Source organism: Stenella coeruleoalba, assembly GCF_951394435.1.
Source record: "Stenella coeruleoalba genome assembly, chromosome: 16".
Lineage (NCBI taxonomy): Eukaryota > Metazoa > Chordata > Mammalia > Artiodactyla > Delphinidae > Stenella > Stenella coeruleoalba.
The window spans coordinates 13,622,989-13,643,629 of record NC_137162.1 but is presented as its reverse complement, the minus strand read 5'-3'; the positions used below and the strand labels follow the sequence as shown (position 1 = coordinate 13,643,629).

The 20,641-nt window shown below is 49.0% G+C and overlaps 1 protein-coding gene across 1 annotated transcript in view; it reads left to right on the top strand.

Annotated features, from left to right (window-relative positions):
* The first annotated feature begins 246 nt into the window (after window positions 1–246).
* SLC18A2 (solute carrier family 18 member A2) overlaps window positions 247–20,641 on the top strand; it is a 40,341-nt gene continuing 19,946 nt past the window's right edge. Inside the window, exons 1-10 of the mRNA XM_079900791.1 lie at window positions 247–900; window positions 1,062–1,197; window positions 2,594–2,945; window positions 10,985–11,043; window positions 11,319–11,402; window positions 11,712–11,804; window positions 12,510–12,599; window positions 12,707–12,750; window positions 12,821–12,881; window positions 15,526–15,621. Of these exons, the coding sequence (XP_079756917.1) occupies window positions 1,077–1,197; window positions 2,594–2,945; window positions 10,985–11,043; window positions 11,319–11,402; window positions 11,712–11,804; window positions 12,510–12,599; window positions 12,707–12,750; window positions 12,821–12,881; window positions 15,526–15,621 (1,000 nt within the window). The 5' untranslated portion in view covers window positions 247–900; window positions 1,062–1,076. The remainder of the gene's footprint in view (window positions 901–1,061; window positions 1,198–2,593; window positions 2,946–10,984; window positions 11,044–11,318; window positions 11,403–11,711; window positions 11,805–12,509; window positions 12,600–12,706; window positions 12,751–12,820; window positions 12,882–15,525; window positions 15,622–20,641) is intronic.

Here is a 20,641-nt window from a genome sequence, read left to right as displayed (position 1 = left end):
CAGGAAAGAGATCGGTCCCCGGCTCCCAACACCCTAAGACCTCTTTCCCTGGCACACTCGCTAGCCTTCATGTTCTCACGGCCAATTTCAGGAACAGGGAGGCTCAAAGAGAGCTTTAGCGCCTAATTGGGCCAGGTGAAACCACTAATCCCTGACTCCTTATCTTGGCCCCTGACCCTTCACCCTGGGATCCTTGACCTCTCGGCCTGGGGCTTTTGACGTCCTTCCTCTGCGACCCATCCACTTCACCCGGACCCGGGTTCCCAGGGCTCACGGCCAAGTGCAGGAACAGGGGCTCGGGTCTGCTCAGGACGGGGCGACCTTAGGATCCGGGCTCAGAACCTGGTCGGGCACCTGGCGGGGAAAGGAAGGCAGTGGCTACTCCGGCGCAGTGACGGCGCGGGAGGGCGGAGGCCGGGGCGCCCCAGCCCCCCGCCCCCGCCGGCCCTGACGTCAGAGCCAGAGCCGGTAAACTGAGCGGCGGCCGCCGGGCGCTGGGGCGGAGACTGAGACCCGGAGCCGCCCGGACGGACGGAGCCCACGGCGTTCGGTGCAGGCAGCCGCAGACCACCTGAGGTAACGCCGACCCCGCTCCCTGCCCGCGGGGCTCGGCGCTGGGGACGGGTCGCCCCCCGGGGCGCGGGGGAGAGCGGAGCCCGGCCGAGGGCAGGGGAAGCCCCCCGAGGCGCCGCGCGCGGGGCTCTAGGGCGTCCCGGGAAACCCGGGGCGCAGGACGCACGGTGCGCAGGCGTCCCGCGGCACTTTCCGAGCACGCAGGGGGTTAAGTGGGACCCGCGGGGGCGGCGGAGAGCCGGGCGGCGCCCAGGATCCGGCCCAGACGGCGCTCGCGGGCGTTATTAACAAGGAGCGCAGGTGCCGGTGAGAACGCGCTCGCGGAAGGTAAGCCGAGGGTGGGACGCCCGGGACCATCCGGCGCCGCCCGGTGCGCGCCGCTCCCCGAGCGCCCCTTTGGCGGCCGGGCCGGACGAAGTCTGGGGCCTGGGGTTGGGGGAGCCCCCAGCCCGGCAGAGCCCCTGACCGACCGTGCGCCGCGCCCGCAGCCGAGCCCCGGAGCCATGGCCTTGAGCGAGCTGGCACTGCTCCGCTGGCTGCAGGAGAGCCGTCACTCGCGGAAGCTTATCCTGTTCATCGTGTTCCTCGCGCTGCTGCTGGACAACATGCTGCTCACCGTCGTGGGTACGTACGGACCGGGCGCCTCCCCCCACTCCCCGGGTACCCCTTCCCAGGGCGTCCCGCTTACCCGAGCGCGGTTCGGGAAAATTCGAGAAGACGTTTTGCAAAAATACATTCCCCAAGACTGCCTCGTCTAGGCTAGTAGCCGTGTTTGTGGCTTCGTTTTCCTGGCGGTCCGGTCAAAAAATGTGACAGCAGATAAAACCCAGAACTTATGTTTCCTCCTGATAATTTCCTGCTTCCCTTTGTCACTTTCAACGCGATTTAAAAAAAAAAAAATCTATTAAGGAGGAGCAAGTCCCAGGATTCAAAATAATGTTATAATAATTATTATGCTACCCGGAAAGGTGGGTCAATAATGTGGTCTATCACATCAAGGAACAGGTCAAAATCCTTCCCTCCATAAAAGGAAGGGACATTTAAAGGTAGTGGTTCCACAGATGACTTGATATGGAGACATTACAGGACCCACATCAAGAGCAATTTTAACGGCATTGGTTTTCATCTTTTTCCTGTAATGGATTTTTGAAAAACTAAGTAATTGACATCCAGTTCTCTTAATTAGCACCATTAACAGCAACAGATTTGACATGCTTTTCCTTAAAAATATCCCAATTTGTAATGAATAAAAAATGATTTTTTAAAGGGTTGTTTCCCTTCTCTCCATTTAAGGTTCTCTCTCGATGGTTTTCAGAACATCACACAGTCAGGGTTTCACTTCCAGGCATATCAGAGCTGGGGCGGGGGGCGCTCATCTGAGTTCAGTAACAGGGCCCGAATCCTCCTTTGTCTTGAATGCTCTGTGATGCACATGCCCGAAGCTTCCAGTATATCAGTTTTTCTTTTCCTCTACGAAAGTCTCAGATCTTCCAGGTTGTATGAAACATTGAAGCTTCCCACTCAAGTAATGGAAAGATGAAGTGGGCCTGCTGCAGAATTTCTGAATTATTACTTCCTGCAGGTTTATTCTTTTCTAAGACACCTAATGAAATTTAGATTTCTGTTTCCTTGATTCATTCACTTAAAGGTCTTTCTAGCCTCTTTCTGAGAAGTACTGGTTGACCCCAGGTCAGCACTGATTAGACTTCAGACCGAATCTTGCTTTCCTAAAATATTCCTGTGAAGGAGCCCTGTAATGGGAAAGCCCTTGAGAACGGGGATCTCTGGGGTGGGTCAGGTCTGCACAGTAGCTGCCCTGAGAGCTCTCCCAGCCTCTGGGGCTTTGTTCGCAGAGCTGAGCAACGTGAAATTGTTCAGTGTCGGCGCGGAGGTCCCATTCCCGAGGCAGACATGCCACTTCTCTGGGCCTCGTTTAGCGTTTGACAAGACCACGGTTTTGCTGGCTTTGGTCCCGGGCAGGGTTTCAGTGTAATCACCACTCTCCTGCTCTTGTTCTCAGTCCCCATCATCCCAAGTTACTTGTACAGCATCGAGCATGAGAAAGATGCTATAGAAATCCAGACTGCCAAGCCAGTGCTCAAAGCCTCCACCTTCGGCAGCTTCCAGAACATCTTCTCCTATTATGACAACTCCACCGTGGTCGCCGGCAATAGCACCGGCAGCCTTCAGGGGGCGCTGCTGCATGAGGCCACCACGCAGCGCACAGTGACTAACAGGTCCACTGCCCCTTCCGACTGTCCCAGTGAAGACAAAGACCTCCTGAATGAGAACGTGCAGGTCGGCCTGTTGTTTGCCTCGAAAGCCACCGTCCAGCTCCTCACCAACCCGTTCATAGGACTGTTGACCAACAGGTGGGTTATATCATTTTGGTCAAAAAGTTTGATGTTTATATTGTTCCAGATCACTTCCACCTGGGATTTTGCTTCTCATTCATTGATCAGAATCTGGAAAACCAAAGCTGGGGAAAAAGCCAGTCTCCTTCGCCTTACGTTTCTGTCCTTAGTCAATGACGATTTCCCATTTGGTCTTCCTTTTCACTGCCACCATGACCATCCTTGTGGGATTGTACGTACCATGTGGCTTTCTCTTCTCTTGCACCTGTGGTCATGCACTTCCTGATAGACAGCTGAGGTGGTTTCCTTCAGGGCTGGCGTCTCAGTGCTCGTGGGGATGGCCAGGTGGGGAACGTGGCACAGGACCTGTAGTCCTGCTGCGTATATGAAACATCTGACACTGAGGTCCTAGGCTGTGTAGCAGTTCTTCCCCTGCCACTTACTAAGCTGCATCCACGTGCACAAAGGGAAGAGGTGTTTTTTCTGGATGATTCAAGCTGCCCAAACTAGCTTTATATTAATCTCAATGTTCTGGAGTCTTTTGGGACCCACATTATTTTGAATAACTGTTCACATTTCCATTGCTGGTGGCCATCCAGCAAGTATTTGCTCTTCTACAGCTGAGGTGGGCCAGCTCTGCCTGATGAATGGGGACTCCAAGTACAGGACAGGGGGCTTGCAGAGGAGGGGAGGAGGTGTCAGCTGCAAAGAGTGGGAGCTGGTAGAGTGTGAATGGTGGTGGTGGGCCGCTATGTAACAGTGTGACCCCAAAGGCAGCAATGTGAAAAATGGGGCGGTGCCCAGAGTCCTACCTGTGAACCAGGCCTAGTAGCAAGAACCAAGACAAGGACTAGAGAAAAAAGGAGAATAAAAGAGGGGGCGGGGTGAACTGAGGAGGCCGGGGCTGGGGGGGGACCCGGCAGGGCTGAGCTATAAGAGGCCTCATGTGCTAGGTGAGAGAGGAGTGGGGCTTGTTTCGGGGGCACAGAGAGCTGAGCGCAATTTTAAGCAGGTCAGCCCAGCACCCCCTGCAGGCTGGGAGCAGGGAGGTCTGTACATTTACCAGGCTTTGGCCTTGGGAAAGGTGGAGCAGGGCTGGCCGGGCCTTCTATTAAAATATTATTAAGCATTTCAAGATGGCAACAACAGAAGCGTTAAACCAGGCAGGGGACCCTTCTCAGAGCGGGGCCCACTCTGCGGGGTGGGAGGCCTGGGGTGTTGGCAGGGGCTCAGAGAGGGGATCCGCCCTCCTCCGCACGAGCTGTCCTCTGGCACGCAGGTTGCCGGTAACGTACTCATGGGGAGTCCGATGGAAGCATGTTTTCAACTTCTGTGATTCGATTTTCCGCGCTGAGTAGGGCCATTGAATCCATTTTAACCGTCCCAGGCCACATCCAGCCTGCAGTTTGCTGTGTAGTGTTATTAGGCTGCTGCACAAATGCTGAGCAAGTTACCGCAGGACGCTGGGCTGACTGGGAGCCCACCAAGAGGCACCGTCATCACGGTGACGTTCGGCAGTTCCTCTGCTCTTCAGGAGGAAAACCAGCCAGACCTTCATAGTTACAGGGTTTTCTTTCTTTTCTCAAGCCTAAGAGCGCTTCTTAAAATGCATGTGGTATAATTACAGGAAACAGCTCAGGGTTTTGTATTCTGAGAAAGCAAACAGCTCAAATACTATATTGGGAAAATTGAGGACATCATTGTAATAACGCCTTGCCAATCACTTGGACGTGAATGTCACTAGCTGCACAGCGTAATACTTAGAAACTCGGCTGCACTGATGTGAGTGTTCCAATCTTCCAAACGTAAATGGCAAATGAAAAGCTTACAAAAAAACCCCATTCTTGTTTTTAATGCTTCGCTTATGCTACCAGGCAAGCAGCTTGTTTAAAACCAGTGTAGACCTTTCCCCTAGTAAATACTCCAAATGCTTTGACATTGCAGCCACCTAAGGCTCACGTTTGGGGCTCCCAAAAAATTATCTGCCAAGAGAAAACTAATTTCCTTTAGTGACCTGTGAGGTTTAGTCTATTGGTATCGTGCGTAATCCACTTCGGAACTTATTGAGGGCAAAATTTTAATCCCTAGCTGATTTCTCCTAGCTCTCCAGCAAATTTCAAAATAATCTTCATCTTCTAGCACTGCCTTGTAATGTGGAAATGCAAACAAGTTTTAATATTGATGTAGGACAACAAACTCTGTTGTCCCTCCAAAGTGATCATGATAAGTAATTTTTTTCTAATATTTTCCAAGCCCAGTAGATATGAATTTGGGGACTTTCAGCATTTCTGGGCACTCCACGGCTGTGCTCAGAGAAGTGATAAATACATTTCCCTCTACAGACTCTTCCTTTGTGAGCCATTGCAAATAGCCTTCTGATGTAATTTGTGCCAATCACATCCGCAATTACCAACAAGACGTGTGACTCACATTTTCAGTGTTGTAAAGAAGTGAGTTTACAATAGCATTTTACACTTGGTTAATATGTTTCTGGTTAAGGAGTAGTTAAAACATGAAGCATCAGATCTTGAGGAGACTTTAGCAAAAGCTTTTGGGTCCGTCTTAGTATTAATTTTTTTTTTTAAAGAAGATGTTGGGGGTAGGAGTTTATTAATTAATTTATTTTTGCTGTGTTGCGTCTTCGTTTCTGTGCGAGGGCTTTCTCTAGTTGCGGCAAGCGGGGGCCACTCTTCGTCGCGGTGCGCGGGCCTCTCACTAGCGTGGCCTCTCTTGTTGCGGAGCACAGGCTCCAGACGTGCAGGCTCAGTAGCTGTGGCTCACGGGCCCAGTTGCTCCGCGGCATGTGGGATCCTCCCAGACCAGGGCTCGAATCCGTGTCCCCTGCATTGGCAGGCAGACTCTCAACCGCTGCGCCACCAGGGAAGCCCCTGTCTTAGTATATTATAGGCAAAAGGGTTTGCTACTCAGGAGGAGAAAGCATTTGTCCAGACTCTCTGGCCAATGGCTTCCTTCCTTCCTGTTCTTTCCATCTGCTTACTGTTACACAGTTTGTACCTTTGGCTACGAAATATAAACAATGCAGGTCAAAATCTGCTTTTTTTGCATCTACTCGGGCTCTCCCTTGTGTGCCAGGCTGAATGAGGGAAGGTTCAAACAGTAAGTTGTTGGGTGCTATTTTTATCCAATGGGAGGGAGTTTAGGAAAAATCGGCCTGATTTTTGGGACATGGATTCTCCCTCACCTCCCTGGCCCTAGAAAAATATCTTTTTCCAGCCCGTGATGTGAGCTGGTCCAACTTCCTGCTGTCTCTGCAGTGCTTCTGATAGTGGGGAAAAGAAAGGCCTCCTGCATCCCCAGAGATGTGAGGGGAGCTCCATAGAGACAGGCTGGTTGGAGCCGCTCCTTTCTAAAGCTTCTTGCCGTAAGTGGGACTCACTCTGAAATGAGACACCCAACATCACACAGGTCATAATCTGAACCCCCGTGTTACAACCTGGGGCCCCATAATTTATGGTCACGATGCTGCTGAGTGAGTGGCTTTGTGGTGACGCAGGCTGCCTGTCTGTTTTAAATATTGGATAAGATCTCATGCCAAACCCTGAAAATAAAAAATGACAATTCTTGGGAAGCATTTAAATGCTCATTTGGCTGTTAATATGATACAAGTAATTCCCGTTTCATTGACTCTTTGGGAACTATATTTTTACTGAATAAGATGTGACCAGGTAGGGAGCAAAGGACCTTTAGATTTTGTCGAGTGTGGTGATCACACGTCCAGTAACGCACTTTCCAAAGCCTGTGGGTGCCTTGCTTGGTCTGATTGCCATCTTTGAGGCTTGTGTGACTTATTTTATAATTCCAGTTTAAGTATTCATTTCATGATTGCAGCTGTGAGTAAAAGGGGGTAGAAGGACTTATACTAGCAACACCTGTTGTCTTTTGGCCCGGCAAGTGGAGTTTAGACATACACATAAAAGGAATGTTCCAGGCTGGTAAACAATGTGAAAACCACCTTTACGTTTCTCTCTTCTGTAAGTCAGGTTAAGAACGAGGCATCGTGGCGTTCACTTGCTTAACGTAAGGCTTACATGTAGTTGCATCTTTAGACCCAGGATATTCCAAACGAACCCGGCAGCTTGGGGAAGGGTTAACAGGGGTGGGGATGGTTCCCTCCCCGGCTGGTCATTGTGTTAGTGGCCTGCTTTTTATCAAGCCAGCGTCAGTGACTTAATTTATTTCCATAGTTACCTAGTATATTTGAAAGCCAGTTATTTTTCCTCACAAATCTTAGCTAACGTCTGAAAGACAGGGAGAAAGCCGCAGGGCATGAAATCTCTACAAAATCTACTGTGGGTTTTTTTTTTTTCCCCTTTAGCTTTAGGCAACTGGTCTGAAGTGGGCTTTGTAGGAATAAGCAGTGACCTTTTCAAAAAGCTCCTCCATGGACAGGGAAACCAGCTATGCTGGAAAGGGATTTCCCATCCTCGATGTCATTAGGGTGGTGGAGACGGTGTGACAGCGTCTTTGCTTCAAAATCAGAAGAAGCTGGCCGTGGAATTGGGTACTTCTCATGGGAGCAAAGCCCTCGCGTGACCTGTGCGTCGGTGAACACCCTGGAGAATAAGAAATCCAAGGCTCGCGTAATTCCCCACACACATCTGATAGCTGAAAAAGACAGACCCAGGGGCTAAACCTAAGAATTTTGTTTTATTTATGCAATGGTTGACCACAAGCTTCCTAGTATATCCTAGCAAATGTAAAATACCTTTCCGTTTACTGCTGCTCATCTTTTGGGAGTATGTTGAGGTAATCGAAATGGGAGATGTCACCTCTTGTCTCATCTAGTGACAGTTTGTACCCTTCCCTGTCCCCTGTTCTGTGTCCTTGCTTTTGTCACTTACCACAGCAGAGGGAACCCAGGTCTTAGCAAGCCTGGGAAGAGAGCTTACATTAATCTCTGTGGTAAAGACAAACTAGTTAGGAGCATTAGAGAATAAGTACTGATTGCCAGTGACAATTTAGAGACATAGTGGGGTTTCTCTGCTGACTGGGTAGGGATATGTAATGAATATAATTTTTATTGCTTTGCACTTTTTTCTAGGATTCAAATATATGATTTTCATTTTTATTCAACTGGATTAACTGCTCCCTGATGCTCTGTGAAGATGACTGTGGGCCAGGATGACTCACGAGGGGGTGATAAAGGGATATTTCGTTAAAGGTTTGCCACATCAGACGTGGCTCTGCTTAGTAGCACTTTACTTGAGATGGCGTTGAGTTGGGACAAGAGGCCGAATCAGACATTTATGACTAATGTCAGTTGGGGTTCTGTCCATTTAGGAGACATTGTGGGGAAGGAGAAAGGACAGTGGCGATCTGCCCATCACTCAGTGACCCTGGGGCCTTGAGCAAGTCTCCTGAGGTTGGTGTTCAGGGGGCCAGGAGAGGCTGAGGGTGGAGAGCCAGGAGCTGGCCCTCGGGCCACACTGGCCGTGGGGCTGAGCTCCAGGGAAGGGCGCTGCCCAGCACTTTCCACTGGGCAGCCCTGCCAGCGGCTTGGCTGGTGGTGAAGGCATAGGGCACATGTGTCTGGTAACAAGCAGGAAGCAGCGGGAGCCCGGTGGCATCAGAAGCGATTGGCTTGCTTCACCTCTGAACCTCGGCTTTCTCACCCACGTTGGGGGTTTGGACTGGCCTGCCTTTGAATTTCCTTCTAGCTTTGCCGGTTGGTTATTCCATTCATGCTTTATTAAAATCCCAAAGGAATTAAAAGACAAAACAGTAGCTACAGCATTTTTAAAGAAAACACAGCACCTGGCCTTGGTAAAAAGAATCTTCCGTAAGCACACAGCCCTGTGGGTTCGGAGCCACCTGGTTTCAAAAGATACTGTGGGCCCTGGGTTCCACTCAAGCTGTGTGAACCTCTGCTCCTGTGACTGGTGTCCCCACCAAAGTGTATGCTAGCAGGCCCTGCCACACCTGAGACACACGAGGTACGCCCATTGCCCTGAATTTGGGGCAGCTCCCCAAGCCTCAATGTGGCCATCTGAAAATAGGGATAAAGCCAGCTACCTTGCGGAATTGTGGTGAGAATCACAGGTGACCCTTATGGTCTCTGGGAGTGCTGGAGCCTCCTGGTAAGAAGGAGCCCTCCTCAGCTGTGTCCTGCCAGGTGACCTTGGCCAGTGGCTGGGCTGTAGACTGGACATAACATTGCTGGTATTCCGATAGCTTTGACGTATGTATGGTTTTCCAAGTAGGATGTTGAAAGGGATGAGAAGCCTGTGTTTATTCCAGGGCGGTCGTATGTCCATTCTTCCCCCAGACATGCAGTAGTTGCTGAGAAAATAAACTGCCTGTGAGTTCTCTGAGTTTCCTGGAAGTTTCCTTCACAGTATCCAGCAGTGCCATGTTGGACCTGGTGTTGTGAACGGCTTTCTTTTCCTACATGAATAAGGGCACAGAGCAGTGAGCTCGGTGTTAGTTGAGACGGGAGAAGCTGTCATTTGATGGCATCTGAACTGCAGTTCAGGACTCTGGTATCTTTCCTAGTTCACAGGATTGGCTTCAAGCCCTGCTTTGTGAATTACAAGCTCATTTCAGGTCACAGTAGAGGAATCTTTGCCTGGGTTTGTGGGAGGGCGACTGCCTGAGAATGCTATGATTTTGTGATGCTGTTTAGTTTCCGGATGCACATGAAGCAGTTAAAAAACTTTGTAAGTGTGCCCAGGACTTTTAGAGGGTTCTACTTAAAGCCATGTATGCCTTTTGGCATATACCTGAGGAGGTAGTAAAATTTGCATGGAAACGTCCTGGACTGGATTGAATGGCCCTGAGTGAAATTAGCCCTAGGACATTAGACAGTCATTTTTTTGTACCTCAATTTCCTCATCTGTAAAATGGGGAGGTGGTCGTCTGCCCTTATCAGATCATTGAGCTTGTGTGTAAGTGGAGAGAATGGAGTGTAACCTTAAGGTGAAGGTATTGTGTTATGATTTTTTTGTTCAAGCCTGGAATAGAAGAGCCCTCCCAGGCTGTTTGACTGGGACTCGGGGTTCCTGTTCCTCATTTGGTTTCTCTCCAGGATCTGGAGGGTCCAGGGCTGGAGGGAGATGAGGCCTGGAGATGCTCAGGGCTGTCCTGGGCTGACACAGGTCTCCTTTAGGGCAGTAGCTCAGCCAGTGCTGGCCCCTTCAGGCCAGGTCGTGGGAGGGAAAGAAGCTGCCTTCACTCTCATGCCCTGTCCATATGGCGGGGACCAACCTGCTTGCTTAATCTGCAGAAACAGAGAGGAAAAAAGGAAGAGAATGAGGGAGGAAACAAAATTTCTGAGGCACTTTTTCTGTTCCGGATGCCCTGGTAGCAGTTTAACATCCATATCTCATTTCATACCCACTCCAGCTCTGGGAGGTGGGTGGTGGTCTTTCTGCGGGGCCGAGGGGAGATTTGCCTGGGTTAAGTGGCAGGGCCAGGTGTCCCGGTAGGGGTGTGATGCCAGGAGGCCAAGGTCTCCCCACCTCCCCTGTCCGCCTGGTAGCAGAGCCCTGTACAGACAGTGGTCTTACAGAGCAAATAGGATGTTGAATTTTTGCACAGAAAACAAGGTCTGTCTTTCTCAGCTGGCTTCATTGGGGTCAACGTGAAGACAGATCTGAAAATTTCCTTGCTTCCTAATGACTCTTAGATGTAGTGCCGTTGCATCTGCTGCCCGTTGAATCGCTTGATGACCTTTTACTAGAGTCGTTTGATTGCAGCTGTCCCTTTGGGGAAGCTCTAGCAAAGACTGCAATTAAAGAAATTTTTACAAAATGATGGAAACAGGGGCTGTGTATTTGAACGTGTTCTGGGTTACTTGCCAATATTTTATTAACATTTATTCCAGAGAAATTTCAGAGTGGCAATCCGTAAATGTATTCACGTTCCAAGACAGTCAAACACAGAAAGGTCATATAGGAAGCACCAAGTATATGAATTTTTAGAAAAGTTGACCAAATACTTATCCACCTGATCCCAAAGGGTAAGTAGGAGAGACTCAATATCAAGGCTACACGAGTACGCAGCGGTCACCAGGTTCTCACTGTGGTTCTGTTCTGCAGGATCGGCTATCCCATTCCAATGTTCACGGGATTCTGCATCATGTTTATCTCAACAGTTAGTAAGTGTCTGACGTTTGCCTTCTGAGTGGGGGTCACCGGGTGGGCTCTGGCCACCACCAGCTGGGGGTTGAGAACACAGCCGGGGGTGGGGGTGGGAGGGTGTGTTGGCCACAACTGCAGAAAGAAGTTGATAGGAGAAGTCTTCAGGGAGCAAAAGCACAGTGTGGTTAACACGGAAATACCCCATCGGGTTAAGGGAGGTCCCTGTTTGAGCTGATCTGGTCGCGGCACCAGCGGGTCCACAGTGACTGTGGCCTGGCCCCTCTTCCCGCAGTGTTCGCCTTCTCCCGCAGTTACGCCTTCCTGCTGATCGCCAGGTCCCTGCAGGGCATCGGTTCCTCCTGCTCTTCTGTAGCTGGTAGGTGTGGAAACGCCTAAGTCAGTGCCCCGGGGCTTCTATCTGTCGGAGGCGCCACCGTCATTGTCCAGGCTGGCAGCCCTTTACAGAATGAGTTGGAATAGTTCAGGGAATCTAGGTGTTGGTGGTGGTGGTTGGTGGTTGGTTCTCAGAGAAGGTGCCACCTTGTTGGGTGCTGCTCGGCCTTATGTTCTGTTGGTCTGGCAGGTGTGGGGAGACCAGTCTGGGCTGGGGGTGGGGGAGGGCGAGTCATGATGGTTATTCTGTTGCTCCCAGAGCTTGGCTGTCGCTGTTTCTTCTCCTGTTTAGGGATGGGCATGCTGGCCAGCGTGTACACAGATGACGAGGAGAGAGGCAATGCCATGGGGATTGCCCTGGGAGGCCTGGCCATGGGGGTCTTAGGTGGGTGAGGGCCACTTTGGGGGCCACCTGGGGGGAGGGGCCTATCTGGCATTGGACAGTGAGCCCCCTTTCACACTAGTGTCCACTGTTTCTTCCCTCATTTCATGGAGCCTTTGAAAAATGGTGGGAAGAGTCCTGACCTGGGAGGACCTGGACTCCCCAGACCTCCCTCCTGGGCCCAGGTGTAAACCCAAGCTTTGAACGGGACGGTCTGCCAAGGCCCCTCCTCTTGAACATTCTCTGAGTTACCACCCACCTGAGGACCTTCCCACTTTCCGAGCCTGCCTCCTCCACCTGCCCTGGCTGAGCTCCCAGACCAGGTGCAAACACCTTCCCTGAGAGATCCAGGTCCTCTCCGTTTTCTGTTACTTTCCTGGCCTTCATCTGGAGCCCACAGTCCCTGTCTGTGCTGCTGTGTAATGACCACGAAGTCTTCACTGGCCCATTTTCCTGTGCACTTTCGTTGCCTGGGTCTTATTTCCTCTGACCTTTACTTTGGGAGTGATTCCATGTCTCAGGTGTGAAACCCCTTGGAGGAAGTTGCCCGGGCAACTTAACAGTCCTGAACAGAATGTAGGGTGGCCACCCCACACAGTGTTTGGAACAAAGTAGAGGGAGAAACGCAAGAAACGCAAGATGGTTCTAGACCAGGGGGCGGTCATCAGTCCCGGGCCCGGCCCTGGCCCTTCTCTCTCTTCCTTGCAGTGGGCCCCCCCTTTGGGAGTGTGCTGTACGAGTTTGTGGGGAAGACAGCTCCGTTCCTGGTGCTGGCTGCCCTGGTGCTCTTGGATGGAGGTGAGTGAGTCCACGTGGACCCCTTGGCCGTGATCTTGGGGGCCCTGAGCTTGGCACTCCTGTGGGCAGGTGCTGGGGGCCACACCTCTTCTTTTTTTCTCCTGTAGCTATTCAGCTCTTCGTGCTCCAGCCATCCCGGGTGCAGCCAGAGGTGAGCGGCGGGGCAAGGCGGGTGCTGTGGTGGCCGCGTGGCCTCTTCTAACCCCTGTTGTCCCTGACAGAGCCAGAAGGGGACGCCGCTAACCACCCTGCTGAAGGACCCGTACATCCTCATCGCCGCAGGTGGGGCTCCCCCAGCACCCCTGGTTCTTCCCAGCCAGGCGGTGGGGGTGGGCGGTGAGGACCAGCGTTCATTTTGCTGCTGGAAACGTTGGGCTGTAGAAAAACATAAAAGGCACAAAGAGGTTACACGTCAGAAGAAATGGTTGTCTTCTGTCATTAACTTCTGACGCAGCCAGGCTCCTTTGTTGTTTTTCATCTGGGGCAGAGATGCCTGAGTCACAGAGACGCCCTCCACAGAGGATTGTTTTGGGCCAAACTTGCTCACTGTGTTTGTGTCAGAGGCTGTCATCGTTTGGCCTTGAACTTCTGGAATGGGTCCATGGCCTCCCTGCCGGTGCCTTAGGGGGGTGCTCTGATTCACCTTGGCATCTGTGAATAGAGACTGACAGCAGGGCCCCAGAGGGCCAAAGGGTGCCTCTCTTTCTGCAGAGGGCGTCCTGCGCAGCGGCGGACAGGCGGCTGGAAGACACCTTTGGGTTCTTGGCCGAGATGGGCTCAAAGGACGCCCTGGGGTTCTGTGGCTCTTGGGGAGGATAATGGGCTGCATCCATCCAAGCAGCTGACCTCCCAGGAGCACCCCAGTGACACAGGCCTGGAGCTGCCTCGTGAGGGACTGGCCTTACGCGGCCTGGGCCTGGACACAGTGGTCAGCAGTGACCCTCGGCATCAGGCCGGAGAGGGCATCCATGCAGTGTGGCCTCAGGCCGGGTCAGGGTTCCCTCCAGGAAGGGGTAGGTGTGTCTAAGCAGCAGTCACAGACACTAGGGCTGGGGGGAGCCTGGGTGAAGTGAGGCACGCCCCACCTGAGGGCGTTCAGATTCAGCCGCTTTCAAAATCCCAGGCTGCTTTTGTTAAGGTGTATACTGTTGGGTTTGGTCCCGGCACCACATAAGAGGCCTTGGTCTAGACCTTGTCTGTCATGCCTGTTGACCAAAGGGTTATAAGCCTGGTGTGGCGACCTCCTCATGCAGGGGGACCTCACTGTGTCCCCAGCAAGACACAGGGAACATTCCAGAGCTGAGATTCCCCTGGAGCCCTGGCTGTCCGAACTGGGGGGTGAGGACATGTGTGGTGAGAGATGGGGGCCCAGAGATGCGAGTCCCTGCACCTCGGGGCACACGTGTGGGCAGGCTGTGTTGCCTGGGCCCTCACTGTCTCACCCCTACCCACCCTTGGAGGAAATACAGAAATCCAGCCGGCACTCAGGGTCAGGCTGTCGGCAGGTCCGGGCAGCCTGGATGGTGGGGTGTGGGGTGGAGCTGGGGGGCAGGCGGTGTCTCGTTTGTACCGCTGGGGTTTAGTTTACAGAGGCGACTGAGTGACGAGATGACACGGAGAGATTAATACCACCAAAGGATGATTTTATTACTTACGTTTCTGGAGAAAAGGGGGCATGCCACGTCGCTCAGGGCCACATGGGGAGGCACTAGGTTTGCTCAGGAGGCAGAAAGGGACGAGGGGAAGACCCAGGCCAGAACCTAGGCATTGGCATGAGAAAGTGGATTTTCCATGGGAAAGGTAGGGGAGGGTAAGCAGTTTAGGATTGGCTAGTTTAAATAATTCCAGTCTGGGTGCTCTCCCCAGTTGCCTGGGTGGATTTAGGGCAGGAGATACTGGTGAGGTGGGTGAGAGTTAGATAAAGCAGGGACTCAGAGTATGGGTTCCGGATCACAGGGGAGACGAACAACTCTGGTTGTTAGCTTGGCCCTGTAATTAACGTCAAATAGACAAATACAGAATTTAAGAAAACACGGAATAGATGGGTGAGGGGAGTCCAGCCATTTCAGCATCATTTTTATGTTCTGTCTTTAAATGCTACAAAGCATGAAAAAATCTTTCATCGTATGTAAACACCTTAATTATGATTGCGCAATGTTCTTTGAATCAGGAGTTTAGCAAATTAGAGGTTCCACGGCACACAGCACAGGAGGCTCTCAGAACAATGGGGACGGCAATTTGTGTTGTTCCAGGTGGTTCTACATTTACGAAGGGTTCTGGTTAACACAGTGATAACGGATATTTGCATGGATACCCTATAGGTACAGCTGATTTAAAAAAAATCCCTCAACAGCATGTTTGCACTAAATGCACTTGAATTTTGGGCAACTAAGGGCATCGTTAGAAATATCTGTGTTTGTTATACGGTGAAACATAGGTGTAGGAGCCTCAGGTTGCCTGAGTCTGTGTGTGGTCAGCCCGAGCTGCTGAGTAGCCTCAAGCAAGTTACTGCATTAGTAACTTGGATTTCTTCATTAATAATAATGAATGTAATAATGAATAATAACGATAATGAATAATAATGAAGTAATGAAATAATATTATAATCAATAATAACTTGGATTTCTCCATTTCTTCATTAATAAATTGGGAAGGTTAAACCTAGTGATCACTAAGCCTTCCTCCACTTCCACACTTTATGACTCTGGGATTCTAGTTGTTTTAAGTAATAATAATAATTTCCAAAGCAACACTCCCCACTATCCCTTTGACCTGTCATTTGTCTTTTTCTTACAAAAGTAGACGTTCTGGGTATCTGAGCTGATTGTTCTGGCTGTGGGCACATGGGATTTAACTGTGTTTGGAAATGGTAGGGGACACTTGAGACCCCAAACAGAAGGACACTAACCTTCTTCCTCCCTTTAAGGGTCCATCTGCTTTGCAAACATGGGGATTGCCATGCTGGAGCCAGCCCTGCCCATCTGGATGATGGAGACCATGTGTTCCCACAAGTGGCAGCTGGGTAAGACTGGGCCGCGAGTTTCTGGTTCTAGAATTTTTGTCCCCAGGTTGGGTCTCATTATTGTAGTCCTTCTGAGCTGCCGGTAGCAGGATGATAAAGTGATGGTTTCTGTTTGTCACTTAATGGGGTCAGTGCTTAGGTTAGCAATGAGCTTTGGGGTTGGTTTTGGCTCCAGTTTTTGTATCACCCCTGATAGAGGCATAATTAATATCAAGGCATCAGACCTGGGCAGAAATGAGAGGTGAAAAATACATTCAGCATTTCCTCACACTTCTGAACTGGACAAGTTATATTAAATATATGTGGACAGTAATAACATTTATGGGAAAGAGAACAACAAACGTAGTTTTATTTTTTTTAATTGAAGTGTAGTTGATTTACAGTGTTACGTTAGTTTCTGGTGTACAGCAAAGTGATTCAGTTATACATACATATACGTATTCTTTTTCATATTCTTTTCCATTATGGTTTATTATAGGATATGGAATATAGTTCCCTGTGCTATACAGTAGGACCTTGTTGTTTATCTATTTTATATATAGTAGTTTGTATCTGCTAATCCCAAACTCCTAATTTATCCCTCCCCCCACCTTCCCTGTTTGGTAACCATAGGTTTATCTTCTATGTGTGTGAGTCTGTTTCCTAAATAAGTTCATTTGTGTCATATTTTAGATTCTACATATAAGTGGTAACACATGCTATTTGTTTTTCTCTGTCTGACTTACTTCACTTAGTATGATCATCTCTAGGTCGGTCTGTGTTGCTGCAAATGGCATTATTGCATTCTTTTTAACGGCTGAGTAGTATTCCATTGTGTATATGTTCCACATCTTCTTTATCCATTACAAACTGTTTTTAAGAGGATGAATTTTTGAAAGTATTTTTTATTTAGAAAGTAATTCATGCTTATTGTTAAAAAATCAAAGTACAGGGACTGAGGAAGTAAAAATTGTAAAAATCTCATATTCATCTTTCCCCCTGTCCCAGCCCAGTCCTCTGTGACATTCATTGTTAATAGTTCCGTGTGTCTATTCCTCCATTGTTCTGCATTGATCACCATCTTTGTGAAATGCCTGAAAAACCCAAATCTTGCCATTTACACACTGTGTGACCTCCTGTTTTTCTATGTTTCTGTGTCAAAATGGGTAGATTTACTTTTCACAATTAATTAAATTTTATTTTTTATCAAAGTTACACATGTACACAATTTTTAAGTTAAATATGTTATAAAAATCATAATGAAAAAGCAGCAGTCTTTGCCCCATGCCTCCTCATCTCCAAATCTCTTCCTCAGATTTGATCACCTTCAACTCTTTTAGTTGTTTCTTCTGCTAATTTCCTTTATGTCTCTAAATAATGTGTACACGCCTATTTTTTGATTTTCCAGTTTCTGACGTTGTCCACCAGCTTCCTAATACAGTAGATGAGGATTTAATGCCATTATTGCTTTACCTGAAAATATCAACCAACCAACTCACATGTTTTCTCACCTTCTGTTCTCCTGAAACAATTGTATTACAGGTTTGGTTGATTGGCATTCAGTATTGACATTATTGTGACTATGTAAATATTATTCAAAGACGAGCTCTGTAGGGTTCTGTGATTATTTCTTTTCTTTTTTACAAAGTTTCTGTTTTTCCTGGAGTTAGTAATTATGGTGTCTTTCTATTTTCTGTGTAGCATTTATGAATATATCCCTCAAACTCTTTTGCAGAGATGAAAGACCCTCTAAATATGGACAAGTACCTCCACAGACCTAACCTTTCTGTGTTTTTGCTTGTTTGTGGACATCTGTCCCACATCATTCTGACTTCCTGCTCTAGTCTAGAGTTGTTCCCTAGGCCATCCAGAGATTTTCCTCTTCTAATGTCTGGGCGTCTTCTTTGCCTCTCTTCTGTTTCCTGTATTCCTCTCTTTCGGTTTACTTTCTCATTATGCTGGAACCCGTCCTCCAGCAGCTTCCTGAGAGGGGGTGCACGGCAGGTAAAGTCCTCTGGGGTCCTGCTTATCAGCAGCATCTTTATGCTTCCCTCAACTTTATCCCGAGTTTGGTTGACTTAGTCTGTTTGGGTGTATAATTCTTGGCTGGACATCCTTTTCCTTCAGAGTCTTGAGGCCAGGGTTGCTGTTGAGGAGGCCAGTGTCCTCATTCCCCATCTTCTGTAGGAGCTCGAAGGATCTTCTCTTCCTCTCCAGGTTATGAGCATCCACGAGCTGATTTGCAGGGAGTCTTTTCCTCCACTGTGCTGGGCACTTGCTTGTTCAGCCTCTTCATTTGGGAAATCCCTTCTTTCAGTTCCGGGAAACCTTTTTGTATTATTTCTTTAATCCCTCCCCCTCTTCCATTTTCTTTCTTCTCTTTTCTGCTACTCAGGTGGGTTGGATGTTGGGACCTCTGTGTTTTACACTTAATTTCTTATTTGCCTTCCCTTATTTCCATTGATTTCTTCATCCTCCTCCTCTAAACTCTATTGAACTTTTACAGTTGGTGGCATCGTATCACACTTTTGAAGAGCCCTTTCCCATTTGCCCTAAGTGGTTTTGTGTATGTGTGGGGCGGTGGAGGGATGTTGAAATGACACCCTTTACCATTCAGTAGGAAGACTTCTCTTCACCTCCCATTTCAGCCTCTTGTGACATCCCTGATCTCCATGCTGCCTGGGGTTCCCTGAACCTTTTCAGTTCAGTTTCTCTAAAGAAACCTTCTCCTGCTAGGTGAACCACTGAGGGCTGGGGGGTCCAACCGCTCTCTTTCTGGTTGACAGCCTCCGCCCTCAGCCTTATGTTCACAGTACCTGGAGCCTTCAGTTCCTTAATTTTCTGGGTTCTGAGGCACAGAGGTCTTGCTGCTTCTGCCTGCTCCGTGAGCAGGTGGAAGGTTCCAGTGCTCTGGGCTGTGTCCCTCTCTGCTCTCCCTCCCCTTGCTCCTCCCTCTCGTTGCTTTTTCCCCTTTCATTTTGCCTTTCCTTGGGCAGACAGGGGGAGGGTCTATAGTTTTCTTTTATTCCTTTACTAAAATTTAAATGGAATTTAGAGTGGGAATAGAGAAAAGCTCGTAGATTCAGTCTGCCCTGTTTAACTGGAAAGCCATCATTCCTTCTGCTCTGATTGCCTTTTATTCCATGTTAAGGTTATACCATACCTTTGGTATATACCATATACCTTTTTCTACCAGTCCTTATTGCTGGACATCTAGGTCCATTCCAGTTTTGCCATCAGAAACCATACTGCAGTGAAATATGCTTTCCACGTATTCTGCGCATGTTTGGAAGTACATATATCTGTAGGGCAAATTCCTAAACTTAAACTGGCATTTTGATATTTGGTAGCATTGCATTAACACGGGTATTATCAGTCTTTTCCAATCGAGTGTGTGAGAAAGGGGGTCTCTTTTTTTTTACATCTTTATAGGGGTATAATTGCTTTACAATGGTGTGTTAGTTTCTGCTTTACAACAAAGTGAATCAGTTATACATATACATATGTTCCCCTGTCTCTTCCCTCTTGCGTCTCCCTCCCTCCCACCCTCCCTATCCCACCCCTCTAGGTGGTCACAAACCACCGAGCTGATCTCCCTGTGCCATGCGGCTGCTTCCCACTAGCTATCTGTTTTACGTTTGGTAGTGTATATATGTCCATACCACTCTCTCTCTTTGTCACAGTTTACCCTTCCCCCTCCCCGTGTCCTCAAGTCCATGCTGTAGTAGGTCTGTGTCTTTATTCCCGTCCTAGCCCTAGGCTCTTCATGACATTTTTTTTCTTAGATTCCATATATGTGTTAGCATATGGTATTTTTTTTTTCTCCTTCTGACTGACTTCACTCTGTATGACAGACTCCAGGTCCATCCACCTCACTACAGATAACTCAATTTTGTTTCTTTTTATGGCTGAGTAATATTCCATTGCATATATGTGCCACATTTTCTTTACCCATTCATCTGTTATGGACACTTAGGTTGCTTCGTGTCCTGGCTATTGTAAACAGAGCTGCATTGAACATTTTGGTACATGACTTTTGTGTGTGTGTGTGTGTGGGGGGGTACGCGGGCCTCTCACTGTCGTGGCCTCTCCCGTTGCGGAGCACAGGCTCCGGACGCGCAGGCTCAGCAGCCATGGCTCACAGGCCCAGCCGCTCCGTGGCATGTGGGATCTTCCCGGACCGGGGCACGAACCCGTGTCCCCTGCATTGGCAGGCGGACTCTCAACCACTGTGCCACCAGGGAAGCCCAAATGACTCTTTTTGAATTATGGTTTTCTCAGGGTATATGCCCAGTAGTGGGATTGCTGGGTCATATGGTAATTCTATTTGTAGGTTTTTTTTTTTTTTTTGTGGTACGCGGGCCTCTCACTGTCATGGCCTCTCCCGTTGTGGAGCACAGGCTTCGGACGCGCAGGCTCAGCGGCCATGGCTCACAGGCCCAGCCGCTCCGTGGCATGTGGGATCCTCCTGGACCGGGGCACGAACCTGCGTCCCCTGCATCGGCAGGCGGACTCTCAACCACTGCGCCACCAGGGAAGCCCCTATTTGTAGTTTTTTAAGGAACCTCCATACTGTTCTCCATAGTGGCTGTATCAATTTACATTCCCACCAACAGTGCAAGAGGGTTCCCTTTTCTCCACACCCTCTCCAGCATTTATTGTTTCTAGATTGTTTGATGATGGCCATTCTGACTGGTGTGAGATGATATCTCATTGTAGTTTTGATTTGCATTTCTCTAATGATTAATGATGTTGAGCATTCTTTCATGTGTTTGTTGGCAATCTGTATGGGGTCTCATTTTGATTTAGTTTTACAAATTCTTTGTGAGTGAAATTGAGCACCTTTTCATATGTTTATTATCCATATCTATTCCGTTTACTGTGAACTTCTTATTAATATCCTTTACCCATTTTTTCTATTGAGTTTTGTCCTTTTTTAAAAATTGATTTTAAGTGTTCTTTGTATGTTATTAATCCTTTATCAGATGTTTTGCAAATATTGCCCTTTGTTGTGTGTCTTTTGACTTTATAGGTGGGATTT